The 23556-nt window shown below is 35.9% G+C and overlaps 1 protein-coding gene across 3 annotated transcripts; it reads left to right on the forward strand.

The window, feature by feature from the left end:
* Window positions 1-377: 377 nt before the first annotated feature.
* Cep97 (centrosomal protein 97) lies at window positions 378-21074 on the forward strand. Of its 3 annotated transcripts, XM_026403552.2 has the most exons (12): window positions 378-451; window positions 2387-2529; window positions 3452-3610; window positions 4591-4692; window positions 7316-7429; window positions 7969-8135; window positions 10964-11128; window positions 11804-11937; window positions 12381-13149; window positions 16584-16659; window positions 18421-19098; window positions 20554-21074. In XM_026403552.2, exons 1-12 carry the CDS (start codon window positions 409-411, stop codon window positions 20560-20562), a joined length of 2559 nt encoding a protein of 852 aa, XP_026259337.1. In that variant the 5' UTR covers window positions 378-408; the 3' UTR covers window positions 20563-21074. The 3 variants fall into 3 exon arrangements, with proteins under 3 accessions (XP_026259337.1, XP_026259336.1, XP_026259338.1); XM_026403551.2 differs by lacking the exon at window positions 20554-21074 and having other exon boundaries at window positions 18421-19214; XM_026403553.2 differs by lacking the exons at window positions 378-451; window positions 20554-21074 and adding an exon at window positions 722-1027 and having other exon boundaries at window positions 18421-19214.
* The last annotated feature ends 2482 nt before the right edge of the window (window positions 21075-23556 follow it).

Raw genomic sequence — 23556 nt, forward strand, 5'->3', positions numbered from 1 at the left:
TTCTATGGCTGAGTTGATTGAAATCTTTAAACTTATTCAGAATTGTCACAAGAAGGGGCAGCCTTCACTGAGACTTCTAGCAATCAGCTCCCAAATTCGGTCCTCAGTAAGGAGCATCCTTATAATCATCCTACGATAAAAGCTTCAAATTTCGCAAACACCTGGGCAGGGTGTGAAACGATCATCTAACAATGCCATTTGCTTACCCGTCAAATAAGGCAGTTGACTAGGGTCCCTGAGCTCACTACCGCTCAGATCTTAGCTCGGGTTCACATCATTAGGCAGCCAATTGAGCCGTCTGGGTGCCGTGCATCCTGGGAGTTGTAGTTTCCGGCTCTTTCCTGCAGACCACAAGCTCCACTGAGCGGCTGGAGGACGGTTGCTTGGTGTTATTAGCAAGCGGCAAGTATGGCTGTAGCACGCGCTGATGCGACTTTGCCTCCCGGAGAAGGTAAGGCGATCCATACCCCAGAATCCCAAAGTTTACTCCAGCCAGCCGAATTAAACAGATGCCTGGTAGAGGGGAGAAGCCTGGGTTTAGAGATGCAGTTCTGGACCAGTTCTTTTGATGCGGAGCTGTGGGCGACGCGCAGGCGCGCTGCCTTCTGGGAGTTGTAGTCCGGGTGCGCTGTCCGGCTCCGCAGCGGCGCGGCGAGGGCTGTACTGGGGACTTCAGTCCCCAGGAGCCTTCGCGACGCCAGTCGTCCGCGTCCCGCGCTCCCAAGCCTGGCTGGGCGGTGGGCTTCGGGTTGCTGTGACCTTTCTTAAACGTTTACTTTGAATTCGGGAATGCCTAAAGGGAATTGGCAGGATCTATCTGTTTTGCTTCACGCGTCCGTGTTCCCCCTCGGTTCTAAGAACGTTCAGGAAACATTTCCTCAGACTCTTCTCCGTAGACTGACTTGGAACCCTTGGAAATGGCCACTAGCCGTGATAAAAATCTAGGGGTGATCCAGAGCCCACGGTTCTCTATCCCTCGTTCTGCATCCTGGGTCGAGTTTGATCGTTGCTGAGCAGAGCGCGAGGTGTAAGTGCTTTTGGGACCCGGAGATACCCCTGTGGAGTGCCGGACCTGGGCTCCTTTGTTTTGGTTACGGCTCTGAGGCTGGTAGCCACCTTGTGGATTCTTGGCTGGACCGAGGTCGAGGCTCGTCTCCACTACTCAGACCCGGGACTGGTTGTCTGGGAGCCGTAAATTCTTGGGGCAGGAGTCGGTAGACGGTTCTAAGAGGTCTGTCGATCTCTTGGAATAGTGTGAGGAGATTGCACTTTCCTGGGACATCATACAGCTTTCAACAACATTCCCAGAGGGGCTCAAGACCCCTCACATGCTAAAAGCCTTTAGGTAATAGGAAATGTTGAGATCCGCCGGGAGTGCAATCACGCCTGATTATTTTCCCGCAGTAGTCCTAATCGAGGTAGAAATTTGAAATTGGCAGTTTCTCTGGCCCCGCCCCTTCTGATAGTTGCTTTTCTTAAGAAATCTCCACCTCCATAGCCCACCAAGGCAATTTAACTGACGATAATAGCAGTTAACGGTTATAGAGTGATTTTTTATGAGCCCATTTTCTGAATGCTTTGCTCACCTCATTTGTGTGTGTGTGTGTGTGTGTGTGTGTGTGTAACAGCATTTATAAGGCAGGTGTTATAGGATAAATTCCCATTTTACAGAAATAGAAAAAGTGAGCTCAAGAGACATCGGAAACTTGCTTAGGATACCAAAGTGGTTTACTGGTGGAGCCAGGATCTGAATGTCTATTATGTTACCCTAAAGAGCTTTCCTCAGCATCAGACTAATGTAATAAGTGTATTATTCTATTTTATAGAATTAACTGAACTATGCTTTGATTTTCAAATAGTTTGGGCACTTACAGATAGGCCTATAGTTAGGTTGTAAGCAGGTTGATATTTATCAAACGTTTATTTCCATTAAAAAATGCCATTGTTACTTACGTACAAAATATGGAAGTAATAGCTCATACTTAAATGTGAACAATTTCAAAGGATTATAGAAACTTGAATATCACAAATCTAGTTGTAATTTGATATTTCTGAGGAAAAATTAGTTATTGAATCTGTGGTTATTTAGAACTCAAGATTGCTTTAGCTTTACATTTTTAAAAAAAATTTATTGATTCTTCTTACTTATATATGACAGTAGAATCCATTTTGATAAAATTATACAAGCATAGGATATATCTTATTCTAATTAGAACTTCATTTTTGTGGATGGGGCACAATAGTGGGAGCTTTAAAATTTTGATGTTTATTATGCTGTAGTATTTTTCTAACTTGTATAGAGGTTTTATTAGTATAATTCCATCCCTCTGCTCAGCTGTCATATTTTTTGTGTGTGTTTTCTAACAAATTTTCTTCTCTTTTCAAGGATCAGTGGTCAATTGGTCAGGGCAGGGACTACAGAAGTTAGGTTCAAATTTACCCTGTGAAGCTGATATTCATACTTTGATTCTGGATAAAAATCAGATTATTAAATTGGAAAATCTAGAGAAATGCAAACGATTAATACAGGTGGGTGTTGCTATCCGTGAAATAGCACTGATTTATTATTAAACAAAATAAAGCAATAAAATAACCTGACAAAAAGTAATTCTGCAGGCCTGGAAATCGGTAAATGTTGCCTCAAATTTTTACATGACAGTTTCTCTTGAATATGAACACATATGTGCTACATTTAGAATAGACTAGAGAAAGAAGCATTATTAAAGAGAGAAAACATTTTATGTTGGTAAAATACTGTGTTAAGATAAACTTTTTAGGGGCTGGGATGGTGGCTCAGTAGAAGAGCGCTTGCCTAGCATGTGTGAGGCACTGGGTTTGATTCTCAGTACCATATATGCATAAATAAAAATAAAGTTCTATCAATAACTAAAAAAAATTTTTAAAAAAAGATAAACTTTTTACCTAATAATGAGAGTAAAGAGTTTATTCAACCATTCATCATCCAAGAAATGTTTATTGGGTCTCTGTCATGTGTCTAAGTTCTAGGTTTTGACTCAGGGCTTACATTCTCAAATTGTTGCTTTGTTAAAAATATCTTTAGAGGCTGGGGCTGTAGGTCAGTGGTAGAGCCATACCTTGCATGTGTGAGGTAGTGGGTTTGATCCTCAGCACCACATAAAAATAAAGATATTGAGTCCATTTACAACTAAAAAAATATTTTAAAAAAAGGTCTTTAGTGATTGAAGGAGGTCTAATCACTCAGTTGTACCTGTGTTTTCTGTTGCTTAGGAACAACAACAAAAAACTAATACTGCAAATAATAGATTTAGATGATATATGTGAAAGGTACAAATTGGGTTTGTGTGTTTTAAACCACTGTAATGTGAAAATAATATACACATGTATACACATATAGACACATAAACATACACACACACACATATTTGTTTGTTCCTGGGAATAATGATAATAATATGTTTCCTTTCTACAGTTGTCAGTGGCTAATAATCGGCTTGTTCGGATGATGGGTGTGGCCAAACTGACCCAATTGCGAGTATTAAATTTGCCTCATAATAGTATTGGCTATGTGGAAGGGCTAAAGGAACTAGTACATTTGGAATGGCTGAATTTGGCAGGAAATAATCTCAAGGTAAACTGTGTATTTTATTTTAGTAATTAGGTTTTTTAGTTTTTTTTCATTATAGATCTATTTTCTATAAAAAAGAAAAATTGAAGCAGTATAGAAATAAGTAGTTTAAAAAAATGAAATTATTCCCATTCTCCAGGGATAACGTTTGTCAACATAAAGTTTAAAAAAATCTCATTTTTAAACACACAAAGCAGTATTCTTGTGAATGGGAACAAGAATCCATATTATATTTAGGAAAAAGGTCAATCAAACAAATACAATGGTAAGGAGAGAGTTTATGTCCTGCTGAATTAAGCATTAAGTAATATTTAATGGTACAATAGAGAATATACTGTTTTAAAAGTCATGATATCTGGATTCTAGTCCTGCTTCCACTACTTAGAAACTGTATAATTTTGGATAAGTTAATAAGTGTTTCTTTGTCTTACTTTTCAGTGGACTAGATTAAATGATAGTAATAGCTACCTTTTGTTGAACAATTTATGCTAGTTATTCTCCTAGTGCTTTATCTGCTTTAGGTCATTCAATCTCACCACAGCCTACAAGGTAGGTATAGTTATGATGCCAATTGTATAGATGAGGAAATTGAAGCATAGAGAAGTTAAATAACTTGCCTAAAGTCATACATCCAGGAAGTTGTAGAGCCAGGATTTAAATCCAGGCTGTTTGGCTACATTCTAAACTTGTAAACTCTGTATTAATTTTCATGTTATTACGGTTTTTTCAGACTAAATATCTAGGATGGTATGAACTGCTTGCTAGTCCTCTGTTCATAGAGGAATTGTGAGAGTGGAAATTTGTAGCATGATAGTTTATTAAATTTTGTTAGCGCTCTTCCCCTTTCTCTTGTTCAACTTTGCTGCCCTGCTTCTAATAATAATAAGATATGGTAGATAACTCTTTCAGCTTCAGGAACTATGGAATAATTTTAATTTTTTATTTTGAGTGCAATAAGTAATGTGATAATTTTCTTGTGGTAGGCCATGGAACAAATTAATAGCTGCACAGCTCTACAGCACCTTGATTTATCAGACAATAATATACCCCAGATAGGTGATTTATCCAAATTAATATCCTTGAAGGTAAGCATGTTTTCTCTCATTTCTGAAATGGTATCCCAAATAACAAGAAAATATTATCTGGTTGGCCTCAAATTAGCTTCCCATATATGAAGAACAGATTGTTTTTATTATGATAAGAATTCTATTAGAGTACCAAAATAAAGTATGAAGTTTTTTATAGTTCTTTTCTTTTTTATCCTATCTTCTCTCTTTCTTTTTATTGTGGCAGAGTCTCAGTGTGTTGCCCAGGCTAGCCTCCAAATTCTGGGCTCAAGCAATCTTTTAATTTCAGTTTTTCAAATGCTGAGGCTATAATAATACCCCACTATGCCTGGCTTTGTTGTTAGTTTCTATGACTGATTTGTTTTATGTGAAAGTGATCATTGTAGCTAAGATTCTTATTTACCATTGTGTGCACATGATAGAATTTCCTTCATGCTCAACCAGCAAACATGCTAGTGGTTTTAGTTATATAGTAAAAACACATTAGTAAGGTTGAAAGTAACAAAACCTGAACTTGAGTCTTTTTTGTTTGTTTGTTTGTTTGATATGGGGTCTTATGTTTTGTTGTGCAGCTCCTGAGCTCAAGTGATTCTCCTGCTTTAGCCTCTTAAGTAGCTGGTGCTAATATGTGCTTGCAACTTACAGGTGTGCACAATCATGCCTGGCTGAGTTTAGTTGTTTTTTTGTTTTTTTTTTTTAACACTTAGTGTTGCTATTTTTTTAGTAATAGTTGCTACTTAATTAACAATTAATTTCTCTTTACTTTAAAAGATGAACACTTTTTATTATTTATTTTATTTTTTTTAAAGAGAGAGAGAGAATTTTAATATTTATTTTTTAGTTTTCGGCAGACATAACATCTTTGTATGTGGTGCTGAGGATCGAACCCGGGCCGCACGCATGCCAGGCGAGCGCACTACCGCTTGAGCCACATCCCCAGCCCCAACACTTTTTAAATAAATATATTTAGTTGTAGAGTGACACAATACCTTTATTTATTTATTTTTATATGGTGCTGAGGATCAAACCCAGGGCCTCACATGTGCCAGGCAAATGCTCTACCACTGAGCTATAAACCCAGCCCATAGAATATAGTACTTTTTAATGAAGGGTAATGTATCATGCAATCAACAGATGAAATCACAGCTTCGAAAAACATATGTAGGCCTTTTCTGTATTTTTGATTCATTGGATAGTAGTACTTAGATCAGAATAAACTCATTAAACCTTAGAAGCAATATCTTATCTCTGTGTTTCTTCAAAAATCACTTTTTTTGGGGGGGATGGGGGGTGGTATACCAGGAATTGAATTCAGGGGCAGTTGACCACTAAACCACATCCCCAGCCTTATTTTATATTTTTTTAGAGACAAGGTCTCACTGAATTGCTTAGCACCTTGCTTTTGCTGAGGCTGGCTTTGAACTTGGGATCCTCCTGCCTCAGCTTCTGGAGCTGCTGGGAGAAATCACTTTTAGCAACAACTATACTAAACACGTTGATGTAGACAGATACTACTCTAATAGATACTAAGAGAATTCAAATGAACTAAAGATAATTGAATATTTTAATTAGTTTTTGTTTTTTTCTGGAATGGAAACATGATTACCAGATCAGAATCCTGAATATTCAGAGTCTTGTTTTTATTCTTGTTTGTTGTTGACTTAATGTGAATCAGCCTCATATGCAAAATGCACATTCTGCCTTCCTCTAGCTTTTTTTTTTTTTTTTTTTTGGTGTGTGTGTGTGGTACTGGCGATTAAACCCAGGGCCTAGGACATGGTAGACAAGCACTGTAGTGCTGAGCTAGATCTGCAACTTTTTATATTTTATTTTACTTTATTTTTTGAGGCAGGACCTTTCTAAGTTGCCTAGACTGGTTTTGAATTTAATGATATTGCCTCAGCCTTCTGAGTTGCTGGTATCATAAGCATGCACCACTGCACCTGGCTTCCTCTAGCTGTTAGTTACCAAAAGAGTGTAGTTGTAACCTATGGGCTATTTTATTTTTTTTTGCTGTGTTAAGAATTAAATCCCGGGCCTTGTGCATGCCAAGCAAGTGTTTTATCACTGAGATACTCCCTAATCCCTGGTTGATTTTCTTTTTTTTTTTTTTTTGGTCTGTTTGTTTGTCTTGTTTTTTATTTTATTTTTTTATATTTGTGGATGGTCAGCATGCCTTTATTTGTTTAGTTTTGTATGTGGTGCTAAGGATTGAACCCAATGCGTCATACATGCTAGGCAAACACTCTGTCACTGAGCTACAGCCCCAGCCCTGTATGATTGTTTTAATGACTTTTTATTCACTTTTTTCATCCTCTATTTTGGTGTTTTGAAGGAAATGAATGAGAGTATTCAAAATTGCTCTCTGTATTTAATAAGGTAAATCTCACAGTATGCTTGGACAAGTCTTTAACTTAGACAAGTCTTTAACCTTCCCTGAGCTTAAGATGCTGTCATGAAAAGACAAAGTTGGTTCAGAATATATCCTAGGTCCCTTTGAAGTATTAATAATCTTTGATTTATGTGCAATGACAAGTATAACAAAATAGATTCCTTTATTCTTGCAAATGCCATTTTAATGTTGTCTGACAATTTATTTGTACTTTATTCATTGGTAATTCATACTGTTTTTATGTTCAAGACCCTGCTTTTACATGGAAACATCATCACCTCGCTTAGAATGGCACCTGCTTATCTACCCAGAAGTCTTGCTATACTGTCTTTGGCAGAAAATGAAATCCGGGACTTAAATGAGGTAAAATTTGAAGATATTCTGTGGGATCCAGGATATTGGAAGGTCCAGGAGATGCATTGGAGAGGTTAGTGAGCTCACTTTTAGACTGTGAGCATCTTGGAAGAAAATCCATCAAGACGAAACACTTGGCTCTAGATAATTGTTATTTCCCCCCCACCCCACTTTTTCTGGATGTAAGTCACACATTAAGGTTTAATTTCATTTGTTATACTGTAGCTATCACATTGGGAAGTGATTGGTGATAGTGAGACATCTACATTTCAAGGGTTACTAAGGCACCCTATGTTTTCAAAATAGGAGTATCTCTCCTAGGAAATAGTGCTGATACTTTTTAAGGGAATCTGTGCAGCAAGGACAAATGGTCATATTGTTGCAATTTTGGAAGTCTGTTGCTAATGAAAGAGTATTACTTATTGCTTTTCAGAACAAGAGGTAAATTGTTAAATTCTAAAATGCTGCCAAAGATGTGTAATCAGCGGAAACCCCGTGCTTGACACTGAATAGTCCATTTTGTTCAACAAATATATCCTTTGTTCCAGATCTCTTTTTTGGCATCTTTAACTGAACTGGAGCAGTTGTCGATCATGAACAATCCTTGTGTGATGGCAACACCGTCCATCCCCGGGTTTGACTATCGGCCATATATTGTCAGCTGGTGCTTAAATCTGAGAGTCCTAGATGGATACGTGATTTCTCAGAAGGAAAGGTGAACATGACCTCTTTAACATCACATGAATCATGGAAGACCGAAAAGATTTCTAATGTATTACAGATTAATAAATTGGATATTTCTGAAAATGTTCGTTTAGAAATTAAGAGCATTACTGCAATCACATAGCAGGCTATATGCTGATTATTTAGGATTGTCTCTCCCTTCTGCATAAGAGCAAGAAGACAATGTGAGCCCCAGAAGTTGTGGGTAGTGAGTCTAACTTAGTGCCCAACCTTATAATAATTTAATTTTGAAGAGTTCTTTTGTTAATAAGTTGTTTGGAACTTGAAACAGTTTTGCATAGATAAGAGGTTATAGATATTGTGGAGCATCTTTGATCAATCCCACAAAAGCTTATAACCTATCATGTAATTAAGTGAAATATTAATGATAGTATCTTAGGGCTAGTGATGTAGCTTAGTGGTAGAGTGCTTATTTACCATGCACAGGGCCCTGGGTTTGTCCCTAGCAACACATACTCACACCCCCACCCCCACCCCCACCACCAACAACAAACAACAAAACAAAACAGATAACAATAAAATTAGAACCCAATTACCTTTTATAATTCATGCAGAGAGTTCCAATTTGGAACTAGTAGCAGACATACCAATTGGTCTTTCCCTTCTCATACCTGAGAACTGGCAGAACTGAAACTTCCCCCTCTCTGGATCATTGATCCTCTCTGTGGCTTGGACTGGGACCCTGACAAGTGGAATCTTCTGGATACTGGTACAAGATCAGTAGAATCAGCAATTTAGAAGAGTTAAGGAACTAGGATGTGGACAAGAGTCAGGGAATTAGAGGGGATGAGATGAAAGTTACTCTTTTTACCATGCCTCATTTCACTCTTTGCTCTTAGTACATACACACATGCATTCATGAACATAGCACTTACATTCTCCCTCACTTTTTAAAATCCTCTGTACTACAGATAGGTTACTTGAGGGGTTTCCTCATAGAGGATGAGTGGCATATTGTAATGAAATTTCCTTCTTGAAATTTCATGTAGTCGCTGGATAGAGTAGGGAACAGTGAGGAATGGATGGCATCCAGGAACTAAATAGTGGTGATGCTGGTACAGATTAAAAGATATATGTTAGGTCTAGTTTGCTTACAAAATGGGTGGCTTTTCCTTTTTCCTGAAATTAGTGTTGCTCTGAGAAGAAACCTTATTTTGTTTCAAACTGATTGGTTCTAAAATTAGAATGTAGGCTTACTTGAATTATCTTCTGTGGCTCTTCCTTTAGGAGAAAGAAGATATAATTATTGCATTTTTCTATAGTGGCAGCGTTTTCATATCTGAGAAGCATTTTTATATCTGGTAAGGTGGACAGAGATAATGACCTTCCATAATAGCCCAATTTCAACATGGCCAACCTGGTTTCCTTTATGTACCTTCATTTACTCCCCCTTTTTCTGAATTATTTTGAAGGAAATCTCAGTTTACATATCATTTCATCTGTGAATATTTCAGTATTTTTCTCTAAAAGAGCTTTTAAAGTGGTAATCACAAAACTAATATTACATGTCAAATAATTAAGGATAATTTTGTAATTACAGATATTCAGTCAGAGCTTACATTTCTAATGGTTTTTCTATTTTTTAAAATGGATTTTTTTTGAAATAAGATTCAAATAAGGCCATGTTTTGCAATTGGTTTAAATTGCTCTTAAATTTCTTTTTTTAGTGTCTTAAAATATCAATTTTATTTATTTGTTTTTTAAAACACTTTTTTAGTTTCCGATGGGCCTTTATTTATTTACATGCAGTGCTAAGAATTGAACCCAGTGCCTCATCCTTGCTAGGCAAGTACTCTACCACTGAGGCCCAGCCCCAGCTCAATTTATTATTATTACATGCTCCATAGATTGATTGTGCTGATTGGGTGGTTTTCACTTGGGATCATATGTCCCTGCAGTCACATCACATGGGACTAGAGTCATCTGAAGGCTTGACTTGACTGGATGTCCAAGATGACTCCCTTAATCCCTTAAATCTATCTTTGTTTTTTTTTCTTGGTTGTTGAAGAAATTGAATTATTTGGCTTAAAAAGTTTTCCCACTGTCTGCTCATTTTGCTGGGTATGGTTATTTCCTATGTCTTTAACATGTTCTTCTCTCTTCTGTACTACCTGAAAATTGGTAACTGGATATGAAGATTTGATCAGGTTCAGGTTTTTTTTTTTTTTTTTTTTTTTTAAGGTAAGACTACTGCTTTGTGTCCTCTATTGGATGACATCTAGTGTCTGGTTGTCTCTCATGATTCTGATCAAAGCCTAAAACAATTAATTGATTAACAGTTGTAAAATGGTAAAATTCTAATTCTATCATTCAGTTTTTTATTATGAAAAATCTAGGTTACCCATTGGTATAGTTTGTATAAGAAATGATATTTAATTCTTGCCTTTATTTACCATTTTTAGAAAATGAGTTGGTGGTTTACTGGCATTCTCTGTGACTAGTTTTTTATTTTAAAAATTGTCATGAACTAATGGATTTAAATGTTGTTAATGTACACAAGTACTTCAGTTTGATAAGATGAATGGAGAAAATACCGATTGCTTCTTTGCAAATAATTTAAAAATATTTGGAGTCATTAATTCAACCTATGGAAAATCCTCTAAGTAAGAATAAAGCTTTAAAACATTATTAGAGTAAGAGAAATGAGTCAGAGCATAGATTTTTTAAAACTTGAATGGATTTATGAAAAATAGCCAATGGCTTTATAAAGGTTAATTAAGAAGGAATGTCATTGTTGCTTAACAATGTATTTTGAACACCCCAGTGTCATCCTCTCTTCTTTATTTCTTTCAATTCCAGTTTAAAAGCTGAGTGGCTATATAGTCAAGGCAAGGGGAGAGCATATCGGCCTGGCCAACATATCCAGCTTGTTCAGTATCTAGCTACAGTCTGCCCTCTCACTTCTACACTGGGTCTTCAAACTGCAGAGGATGCCAAACTAGAGAAGATTCTGAGTAAGCAGAGGTAAACCCATTTATTTGTGGCAGTTGATGAATTCACAAGTGAAAATACCTCTAAGTCTTTTGTATGGTTAAGCCAGTGTTTTTGGCCTATATCTCCAGGCACTTATGCCCCTTGTCACTGCAGTAGTTCTGAATCACACAAGTGTAGCTTGCTCTGTGGCATCTGTATTACCAATAATTTCCCCTTAATGAGGGAGGAGCCAAGCAATATGAGCTGGGGGAATGGAATTTTTAAAACTATGTACTTGTCAGGGGCTGGGGGTTATAGTTCAGTGTAGTAGACTTCTTGCCTATCTTATTCAGTCTCTAGCACCTCAAAAAAAAATGTATTTGACTTTTTAATGTAGGTGTGTCATAGGTTTTTAAAGTCTAATATTAAGAAGTATAAAAAAAAGAAGTGTAACTAGAAGCATTTAGTGGTTACTTTATCAGAGATCCTGTATTTAAATATTTCTGTATGTGTATACATGTGTATATGAGGCTGTCTATGGAATTTAAAAATGTTTTAACCTTTTTTTTTGGTAGTGTTTCCAAATAAGACTATAATTTGCCAGTGATTAATGGTTCCTGCTTTGTAAACTTGTAAACTTCTACCTTTTTGACATTGTTACCTAGGAAGAATAAGAGCTTTCTTTTTTGTTTTATGCTGGATAACATCAGATGTTTTGATTTTTAGGTTTCACCAGAGACAGTTGATGAATCAAAGCCAAAATGAAGAGATGTCTCCTCTTGCTCCTATTGAAACAAGGGTACCCCTTGTACCTGAGCATTCAAGCCCTGTTCAAGATTGCCAGATAGTCCAGGAAAGTGGTAAGAAATTAATTTATTTCTATTCACTTTTCTTCAGGTCATTTGATTTATTTGGTATCATAATATAGAATAAGTACATATTTCATAATTTCTTGTTTAACTTCACTGATCATTTGGATTTGCTATTTTATAAATGTATATGTGTGTGTGTGTGTGTGTGTGTGTGTGTGTGTGTGTATGTACATTATAATTATTGCCTCTAATTTTAAAAAACATTTCAAGGACTATTAACCTTTTGTATGGACTTGAGGCATTGAGTATTATGATTATTACAAAAATTCATATTCTTAATAATGTTTGGTTTGATGTTTTAGGTATATTGGAGAAAATCACTGAAGACATTTTATTGTATTTTATTATATTTTAAGGAATAGATTTCATTAAAAGCATACAACTAACAAAACAATTTAATGATTTAAATGATACTCTGTTGATTCTTCTAGAACCTGTCATCCAAGTGAATTCTTGGGTTGGGATAAGCAGTAATGATGATCAATTATATGCTGTTAAGAATAGCTTTCCAGCCTCTACACACACTACAAGATATTCTCGAAATGACCTTCACCTGGAAGACATACAGACAGATGAAGACAAGTTAAACTGTAGTCTTCTCTCTTCAGAGTCTACTTTTATGCCAGTTGCATCAGGACTATCTCCAGTATCACCTACAGTTGAGCTGAGGCTGCAGGGCATTAACCTGGGTCTTGAAGATGATGGTGTTGCAAATGAATCTGTGAAGGAGCTGGAAAACCAAGATTTGGATAAGGAAGAAGAAAAGGCTTTATGGGTTTCAAATGAGGATTCTGTTCAGATGCTGAAAAGTAAGATCAGTTCAGAGATAAATGAAAAAGCTGTGTCATTACCTTGTCCTGCGCCAGCAATAATCAGTGCTATCTTGAAGGATGATAATCAAAATCTTACGTGTGTGTCATCTGGACAAAATGTTTCCCATACAGAGATAGATAGTGAGGAAACTATGTCTCAAACAACTTCAGAGAAATTTCCCTGCAGGATTTTAACCCAAAGATCTGTTGCTTTGGGACAAGATAAATGTACACTTCAGAAATTGAATGAAGCAGCCACAAAGCTTCAAGCCTATTGGCGGGGCTTTTATGCCAGGAACTACAATCCTCAAGCAAAAGAGGTGCGTTATGAAATCCGACTGCGCAGAATGCAGGAGCATATTGTCTGCTTGACTGATGAAGTAAGGAGGTGGGTCAAAAATCTTGTTAGGTGCTGTTTTGTCTGTTTGAAATATTGGTTTCTTAAGTCATTTGAACACTGTGCTGTTCTGGTCATGACACTTTTCATGCCATGTAGCCACTGTTAGCTTACTTGGTTGTCTTGTAGAATATACAGAAAGCATTTTGAGGGTACAGATTGTCAAATGCATCCCTATCCCCTTCAGAGCAATTGCTGCATGGATGCAGTATCACAAAATGTTGAATCAATGTGAGCTATAAAGGCATCTATAATTCTAAACATAAAAAGGTCCAGATGATATAGCAAATTTGGATAAGTAAAAGAGAGAAGATGAGGAAGTGTAGATGACATAGACGTAGAGAAAATAGCACAGACTTAAAAGGGACTAAAATTTTGCAGTTACAATAAGAATTCTTTCTTTTTTAAAAAATTTTTATTTATTTATTTATTTTTAGTCATACATGACAGTAGAATGCATTTTGATAAATAATACATAATGGAATGTACATACATCAATCATATTGTCTATTTCTTTTTTTAATATGCATGTATGTTTTAGATGTAGGTAGACACAATACCTTTATTTTATTTTTATGTGGTGCTGAGGATCAAACTCACTGCCTCATGTGTGCAAGGTGAGCACTCTACCATTGAGCTGCAGTCCCAGCCCTGGAATTATTTCTTAATTCCATGGCTCATATGATTTACTGACTACCAACCCAAGAAGATTAGGATTTAATTAGCATTGCAGCTAGCAATATTTATTCAAATTATCAGATGGAAAAGGAGAAAGCAGCAAAGGAAACTGAGAAAGGACAACATGTATGGTAGGAAAACTAGGAGAATAAGTGTCCAATTCCACAGGAGGAAGGTGTTTTAGGAAGGATGAAAAGGGCCTTAGGAAGGAGAGAGAACTAGACAGTAGATTTAGCAGTTGGAGCTTGTTGGTAATTGTGTTGGTGACCCTTAAGACTATTCTCAGGTGTTATGATTTGCTAATGTACTTACAGAACTCTGGAATATTCTTTTGTTCATGTTTATGGTTTATTTTAGCAAAAGCATACAGATTAAAACATCAAAGAAAAATGGCACATAGGGCAGAGTGAAGGAGAAGCCAGGTACAAGCTTCCTGTTGTGTTCTCTTGGTTGCGTTGTACAGACAGGGCTTAATTCTCACAGCTATGATGTATGACAACACATACAAACTCTTGTCAAACAAGTATGCTCATTTTGAGTCCTGATGTTCAGTGTTTTTTTTTTTAATATTTTTTTGTAGTTGTAGATGGATACAATACCTTTATTTTATATATTTATCTCTATGAAGTGCTGAGGATCAAACCCAGGGTCTCACACATGCTAGGTAAGCGCTTTACCACTGAGCTACAACCCCAGCCCCCAGGGTTTTTATCTGGGGGTCAGTAACAGGGATCGAGTGTTCATGTGTTTGACCTTAACTACTCAGTCATCAGATTCCTTAGACATCAGACTGATGCACTGTGGCCTAAGTTCCCAGGTGAACAAAACAGGTGTTCACTAGGAATCACATTGTTGGCATAAACTATCTGTTATGACTCAAGACTCCATGAATACAAAGATACTCTTCAGACAGGATATTCCAGTGGCTTAGATTGGAGGTTATCAACCAGGAGCCAATCAGGGGCAGGTTCTGTCTTTGGAAGATGCAGGCTTGAATGTGTCAGTCCTGCTGAGTTAAGCCTTTGCTACACAGTGACTTTCCTACGAGCACCTTTAGTGGTGTAGGAGGATGAAAGCCAGTTTGAAATTGGTTGGATAATGAATGGGAGGTAAGAAGTTTAAAGAATGAGTATAGCCAACTCTTAGGAAGTGTTTCTTTGAGAGTCGGTGGTTGCTAGAGGAGAATCTGGAGTTAAAGAAGATTCTCTTTTTTTAAAGATGGGAAATACAGAGTGTATTTAGGTGTTGATGAGAATGATTCAGTGAGGGAAAAGCTGATGGTGTGGAAGAAAAAAGGGAGAAGCACAGGATTGAAGTTCTTGGAGTACAATAAGAAGGGATCCTGTGCAAAAGTAGAGGAAGGTGGCGTGAGGTAGAAGCAGGAGAATGTAAGGTGGTGTGTTTGATGGTGGGAGGATGGGAAAATCCTGTCTGATGTGTGGTCTTTTTTAGTAATATATTAGTTGTGGTCAATATTTGAAAATGAGAAGAGAAGTGAGGGTTGAAATATGAGGTTTGAGATAGTCATCTTAATAGTGAATATATGAGAACTGGATGTTGTGATGCACCCAGCAACTGTGGAGGCTGAGGTAGGAAGATCATGAGTTCAAAACCAGCCTTAGCAAAAGCAAGGTGCTAAGCAACTCAGTGAGACCCTGTCTCTAAATAAGGCTGGGGATGTGGCTCAGTGGTCTAGTGCCCCTGAGTTCAATCCCTGATACCCCAAATAAATAAATAAATAAATAAACAAACAAACAAATAAATAAAAATAAAGGAGGGTAAAGAACCATTTGAAAACAGCAGTGATAAGCAATTTTCTGACATTGATGTACAGAAGGCAAAAATAGCTTCCACTTGAGAAAGTGATAACGTTCTCAAAAGTGGGTCTTCTTTGGCCAAGGAAAAATCCAAAGAGAAATTGAGTGGAAAGGGAGTTTGTGATCATAATTCAGAAGTACCTGATACAGCAGAATGTCTTGAGGGAGCGGGAGAAAGTAGAGAATTGGGCCTGAAGTTCAGAAAAGGGCTAGAGGCATAGCTCAGTGGTAGAGAGTGCTTGTCTCACATGCATAAGACCCTGGATTTGATCCTCAGCTCTGGGGGAAAAAAAAAAAAAGTTTGGGTCAAAATGGTAGTGACAGTTGGATAACTGAGGGAATCTTGGTTTGGTATGGAAATGGCAGCAGTGAGGGTTTGTGACAAAATTATGGAGATGGCAGCAGTGAGACCAGAGCTAAGACTTCTTAATAAATAAGAGGAGTGATAGATCTCAGAGGTCTGTTGATAGGAAGGAATATGTCAGGGACTAGGGCAAACAGGAAAGTAAAGTTCGATGGGATTAATCCTGCCAATCTTAGACGAGGGTATTTCAAGGTGTGATCATAAGTGTTTAAGTGTGAGCCTTAACTTTTTGGATGTTTTGAATCCTTTCTGCACCTCCACCCCCTTAATGTATTTGGCTAGGAAATTGAAGGCAGATAAAGAGCCATTTGATATTTTATTTTTTTAATTTTTTATAATAGACAATAGTTTATAGAAGAATATCTGAATTTCAGTCACATCTTATTTAGTTTTTACTTTGAGTCATAGTTTAAAACTAAGGTGTCAGTTTAGATATTCTAAAAGTAGGAGAGAATTATTAGATTTATTAATGTCTTTATACTGCATGTGTTTATACTGTAGTTATATTAGGTAGTACAGGTCAAAGCAGCCTTCCTTGATCAAAAATGTATTTTGAATTATTGTAGATTAAGAAAAGAAAGAGATGAAGAACATGTTAAAAAAATCGTGCAAGAAGAGGCTGTCAAATTCCTTTGGAACCAGGTAAACCCCCTTTTATTAAGAAAGCATACTAGATTCATTGAAACAACTATAGAGTAATCATGTATATTAAGTACCCTTTTTTTTTTTTTAATTTTTCTCTGTTTATTTGTTTATTTTTGTGGTGCTGGGGATCAAACCCAGGACTTTTTACACATGCTACCACTCTGCTGTATCCCCATGCCTAACCACTTTTTCTCAGTTAAGGGTGTATGTAGTTTTGTTCCTTTTGTTTGTTTTTGTACAGGGATTGAAGCCAGAGGTGCTTAATTTAAATTAAATGCTGGGGTTGTGACTCAGCATTTAATTTCCTGCTGAGTCACAACCCCAGGCCTTTTTATTTTTGGAGACAGGGTCTCAATAAGTTGCTTAGTACTATAGTGATACAGCCACATCAATGTTTATAGCTCAATTCATAATAGCTAAGCTATGGAACCAACCTAGGTATTCTTCAACAGATAATGGATAAAGAAAATGTGATATATATACACAATGGAATAATACTCAATCATAAAGAAAAATGAAATTATGGCATTTGCCAGTAAATGAATGGAACTGGAGGCTATTATGCTAAGTGAAATAAGCCAGTCCCACAAAACCAAAGGCCAAATGTTCTCTCGGTATAAGATGCTAACATACAATAAGGGTGGGAGAGGGAAGAATAGAAGTTCATTGGATCAGACAAAGGAGAAGAAAGGGAATGGAGGAAGGATGAGAATAGGAAAGACAGAAGAATGAATTAGACATAATTTTCCTATGTTCATATATGAATACATGACCAGTATAACTCCACATCATGTTCCACCACAAGAATGGGAAGTTATACTCCATGTATATATAATATGTCAAAATATATTGTATTATCATGTATACCTAAAAAGAACAAAAATTTAAAAAGTCACTTAGCGCCTCACTAAGTTATTGAGACTGACCTCAAACTTGTAACTTGGGAGGCTAAGGCAGGAGGATCACAAGTTCAAGATCAACCAACTTAATAAGGCCCTAAGGACTTAGCAAGAACCTGTTTCAAAATAAAATATTAAAAAAAAGGTTTGGGGATGTGACTCAATGGTTAAGTGCCTTGGGTTCAATACCTGATGCCAACAAAAAAAAAAAAATAAAGGTCCTATTATCAAGAATTTGGGATATTTTTTGGCATTTTAGGAAGTTACATATACTGTATTTTTAGATAATAATTGAAAACATGACTATATTGATATCTAAAATGAGAATTATGTTAAAGGATCTACTTAAAAAAATAGGATCTAACCTGTCTTATTGAATAATTCTTGATGTATATTTTGTACATTATTGAACCCTTTTTCAGCTAGACAGGTACTGTTGTGCTTCTCGTTTTTCTGGTAGAAGCAAGAAAACTGCTTGGCCCATTCACACTGTCCTGGTGAGGGCCTCTTGTTACCAAGGACATGTTCTAATTGTGCTAGCTTCGTTAAGGCTAGGGCTGCTATAGAATGGATAAGTGGGGTCGGGTAGTTTTTAAAATTCCAGTTCTGCTATTTACTAACCTTCATGACTGCTGAAAATAAAAGCTCAGAGAACTGTTTTAAAACTAGCGTGATTTAAATTTTTTTTTTAGTTGTAGATGGAGACAATACCTTTATTTTATTTACTTATGTATGGTGCTAAGGATTGAACCCAGGGCCTCACACATGCTAAGCAAGCATTCTACCACGGAGCCACAACCCAAGCCCCCAAACTAGCATGATTTTTATCTTATATAAAACTGTACTCTCTGGTTTATAGGTAAGGTCTCTACAAGCTTGGCAAAAGACAGTGGATCAGCATTTAATTTCCTGGCATACTGATGTTCCTCCTATATCAAGCATTCTGGCACCATCTAAACCTTCATTATTCACCCAAAGTCATGAGCCTTCTTCTGATTCAAATTCTGATTGGTTCATTGCACATGATGAAGTTCGTCAAGAGAAATCTTTACCAGAATTTCCAGACTCTGGTTTTCATTCCTCCCTAACAGAACAAGTTCACCATTTGCAGGATTCTTTGGATTTTGAGAAAAGTTCCACAGAAGGCAGTGAAAGCTCCACAATGGGGAATTCCACTGATACAGTCAAATATGGCAAAGAGCCAGATGTAGGGGATGTTAGTGAAGATCGTGGTGACTGGAGTAAGGAAAGCTCAAATGATGAGCAGGATAATAATCTGCTTGAACAATATTTAACTTCAGTTCAACAGCTAGAAGATGCTGCTGAGAGGACAAATTTTGATGAAGGGTCAGGAGATAGTAAGCTCCACATAGCTTGTTCTTTGGAAAAGTTAGATGCTTTGTCTGACAGTGCTTCCATAGGTGAGACTCATGGTGTATCTCCTACTTTGCAAAATGAAGTCAGCCAGACGCCAGAGAATTATAAATTAAATGCAGAAGTCCAAGGACAGCAGCCAGAATGTGATTCCACATTTCAGGTATTGCATGTTGACGTTATTGTGTAGCATGTCTGGCTTCTAGGGAAGCAGAAATCCTAACATTTTCTTAATGTTCTCAGTTACCTTTTTTTTTTTTCTTTTTTTTGAAGGAGAGCAACCTCTATCCATTTTGTTACTATTTATATAAAATTTGTATTCTTGTCTCACTTTTCAGATTCTAGGTACTAAGCTGAGTCTTAATTTGATTTGCTAGCTTTATATATCTATAATGTACCAAACAATATTTATATTGAAAGCTATATGCACTTTATTTCTTAACAATTGAATTAACAATGTTTCATTTATGTAATTGTTTCCTTTCAAAAATAAATTAGAATTTTCTAAAGAAAATTGAAAAATTTACCTTAATGATAAATAGAATTTTGGTTCTTTTGTTCTGGGGAAATTAATTATGTATTAAACAATATTTTATAATCAATTTATATCAATATAAATGTTAACTGTGAGGGTTGTGAACTATTGAAATTTGCCAGTCTACTTAGAATAAGAACATGTTTCCTAAGACCTTTTCTTTTTGAGTCAAAAAAAGCCTTCTTATAAGCAAATTTAGAAAATGAAAGTAAGATTATAGGATACTTATTTTTGTTTTGTTTTAGTTTGAACCCAGGGCTCCAAGCATGCTAAGCATGAGCTCTATCACTGAGCTATTTCCCATCCTCAAGATTATAGGATTCTTAGTGGGAATGACTAAATTGTCTCATGAAAAATTGTAGTTTATGTCATACATGAGTTTTAACATATAAAGTAAAGTGTTCCATCTGGGATTAAAATCAAGCATACTTAAGAGAGGTAACCTAAAAATATTTCTTTTTGATATGAAGAAAGGAGATACTAAGCTCCATTTACTTGTTAATGATGTCACTGCAAACATTTATCTTTTCATCAAGTGCTTTTTTACCCTGCTGATTGAGAATTAATGTGCCATTACATTGCCAGAAATTAATGTATGTTCATCTCTGTTCCTGCTTATAGTTTTTTATGTATTTCAGCAGAGGGTCCAAGGCCATTCATTTCACTTTTGACCTCTGCCCTATAGTGAAGAATATTTAAAATAAGATTAGTGGTAGAATGTGAATGATTTTTTTTTAAAGATTTATTTTCTGTCTACTCTTTGAAAAAAAAGTGCCACATTTGAAAGATAATGGTGGTTAAGAAAAAATAAACCTCACCTCACTTTAGTTGTTTAAAAGAATATATGTATGTAACTTCAGGAAGACTTAAGACTGTGTTTTAATGTTGTAGGTAGGTACATCTGTAAATCAAGGATAATTTTTTGGAAGCTTAGTATTTTACTCTTTTAGCACATTCTAATATTATTGGATAACACATATCTAATTTCCCTTAAACTATGGACATATACCTATTTAAAACTATGATAACACTTGAGTGTTCTCTAAGTTTAGGTGCTAAATATGTATTCATAATTCTCTTTAGAGCCATTAGATCCTCTTCTTTGAAATTATATGAAATAAAAACTTCTGATCCTTCAAGAATAAAGTTGAACTGGGTGTAGTGGCTGGCGCATGCCTATAATCCCAGCAGCTCAGGAGGCTGAGACAGGAGACTCTCAAGTTCAAAGCCAGCCTCAGCAAAAGTGAGTTGATAAGAAACTTAGTGAGACTCTGTTTCTAAATAAAATACAAAGTAGCACTTTGCATGTAGGTCAGTGTTTGATTGTCCCTGAGTTCAGTCCCTGGTACCAAAAAAAAAAAAAAAAGTATTAATAAAGTTGAAGATCACATGGTATAGTTTGTTGATAGTTAGAAACATTTGTGTAGTATAGTCAGATGTATTTTTCTCAGTTTATAAATAAACGCAGGTTGAGAAAGCTTGGATTTCATTTTCTGAAATCTAGAACTCCTTGAAAAGGAATTGTTTTCTGTTTCTTATATGCAAAACAGCAATCTTATCTTCAAAAGGATTTTTTTTCCTTATGAGGCATGTGTAACATTGACTGCATGTTAAATAAAAATTGAATTTTTACTTTTTGAATAATGCTTACTATCTTTTATGGATGATGAATTTTAATTTCTTCTTAAATATATCATATTTTTCTATTTGTAAAGTGCCTCCTTTGCTGCACATACTTAACTAGAAAAACCAATTTGCACTGCACTTTTACCAAAATACTGCTTCATGGTATGTTGATTTTTCAGAAAGCTTCTGAAATGTCATGCTTCAATATTACTTAAGTAGGTTTCTGCTAACATCTTTTTTTCTCTTTTCTTTTGTTAAGTAAGGGCAAATACAGCTAAATTTATTTTATCATCAGCATGTCACCAGGATTTTCTTTTTTGCCTTTGGTTTGTTTTTCTAGCCCATAAATATTATTCAGCATTCATTATAATAAATTTAGCAAATTATAATAATTTTTAATATTCTTCTTTGTGTTTTACGTTTTCTAGCATTTAGAAGTATAAGAAAATTAAATAGCCAACTCTCTTAACTAGACAGAGTATGTTGAATGTAGATAGAATGAAAATAATGTAAATTAGAATGTAGGAAAACTGAGGCATAGACTTAATACATTTTGATGGGTTTATAATGTAATTTGAATATCTAAGATATTTGGTTTTAACTCTTATGATGTATTCATTATCTTGACTGAAGAGGGAATAGGTCTGGTAAAATTTGTGAAGTTGAGCTTTCAGCATGGTCATTTGCCACTTTTCTAAACCAGAGAGGTTTTGTTCAGTTGTACTAATTTAATTCACATTAGTTCTCTTGATTTTTGGAAGAGCCTTAGTAATGTATATTTATATAATACATAAAATTTTCTCATAAAAGGCTGAATTTGATCTTATTTTATCTTCAGTTTTACAGAACAACAGTTTTATAATTTTAATTCTCCTGGTGGTTCAGAAAGCTTTAATCATGACAGTTGATGATGTTCAATTAGTTTGCTTTTATAAGTTTAATTATAGAAGACATCACAATATGCATATTTTAGGAAGGTGTTTAGCTACACAATTGTTTGTATAAATGTAAATAACTATTTTTTAATAATGTGAGTGCCATTCTTGAGTGTGTTTTTTCTTTGTTTTGGATTGTTTTAAATATATAATACCATCATAATGTATTTTTCTGTTATCTACTAAAAGAAATCTATCTAGTTCGTTCTTTTTTTTTTTTTTGATACTGAGGATTGTGAATCTTGTGAATGTTATCCCTAGTCCTTTTCATATTTTATTTTGAGACAGGATCTTGCTAAGTTGCCCAGGCTGACTTCAAACTTGTGATTGATCCTCCTGCCACAGTCACTGAGATTGCAGACATGCAGTGCTGTGCCAGCCAAGTTCTACTTTTTGTAAAGATTTTCAGAAGACACAGGCTTTATATGTCATACTATTTCCTGTGGTATGTTTCTTTGTGCAAAGTTTTCAAATTGGATTTATGACATGAATAATATAAATGAGTCTGATCAATTTCCCATTCATAAAAAGAGAATTCATTGTTTAATGTATATTTTATTTTGCCACACCCCTTATTTAAAGGTATTTATTTTACTCTAATGTTTTAAATTTTAAATATGTGTGAACACTAATTCTGAAGTGAAACAGAAAGGTTATGTAAGGAACATTCTAAACTTTTTTTGTTTTGAGAAGGGTCTTGCTATATTCCCAGTTGTCCTTTAACTCCTGGGCTTAAGTGATCATCCTGCTTCAGCCTCTGGAGTAGCTGGGAATACAGGCATCTACATATTTTATTTTTCTTAAATTTTTTTTAATTGTAGATGGACACAATACTTTTATTTTATTTATTTTTATGTGGTGCTGAGGATTGAACCCAGGGCCTTCAAATGTTGTGGGGCAGGTCACTTAGAAAACACATCAAGTCCCAGTTTTGTCCAAATTGAAGAATCTTTATTTAGCTGGCCAGCTGGTGACTGCTCTTTGTAGGACCCATAACTGTCTCTGCAAGGAGCAGCCCCAAGCCTGAGCATTTTAGGATATTGAAAGTTAAAAATCACATCCGGGTTGATGTAGCTGCAGGCAAGCAGGTACAGAAGCTGAATTGGGCAGTTAGTGAGACAATGCAGTGGGTACATTGGTACTTCCCACGGGACTTTCCAGTTTGGGATAGCAGCAAGCAAGCAGAAGGGAAGGGGGTCAAAATGACCCTAGTTGAGTACAAGTTAGAGAATGGTTACTAACATCTAGACAGTCTCTGACAAGGTACGTTACCAAAAAAAAATGGAAAGCAAAGAGAACAATTTCACATTGTATAAGAATTGCTATTTTGTGTTTCCAAGTGTGTTATGCTAGGTAACTATTAATGGGTACAGAGGTGGGGCTTTCCCATGGGAGAAGCATTTCTTTCATGATATGGAGTCTCAGGGTAAAATGGAGTCTGTTTGGTCATTGCCATATAGCCTGGCCCATAACATTCCCCACTGGTTTTATGGAACTAATCAAACCATTGATTAATCATCATTGG

Source organism: Urocitellus parryii, chromosome 2 (genome assembly GCF_045843805.1).
Source record: "Urocitellus parryii isolate mUroPar1 chromosome 2, mUroPar1.hap1, whole genome shotgun sequence".
NCBI classification, from domain to species: Eukaryota; Metazoa; Chordata; class Mammalia; order Rodentia; family Sciuridae; genus Urocitellus; species Urocitellus parryii.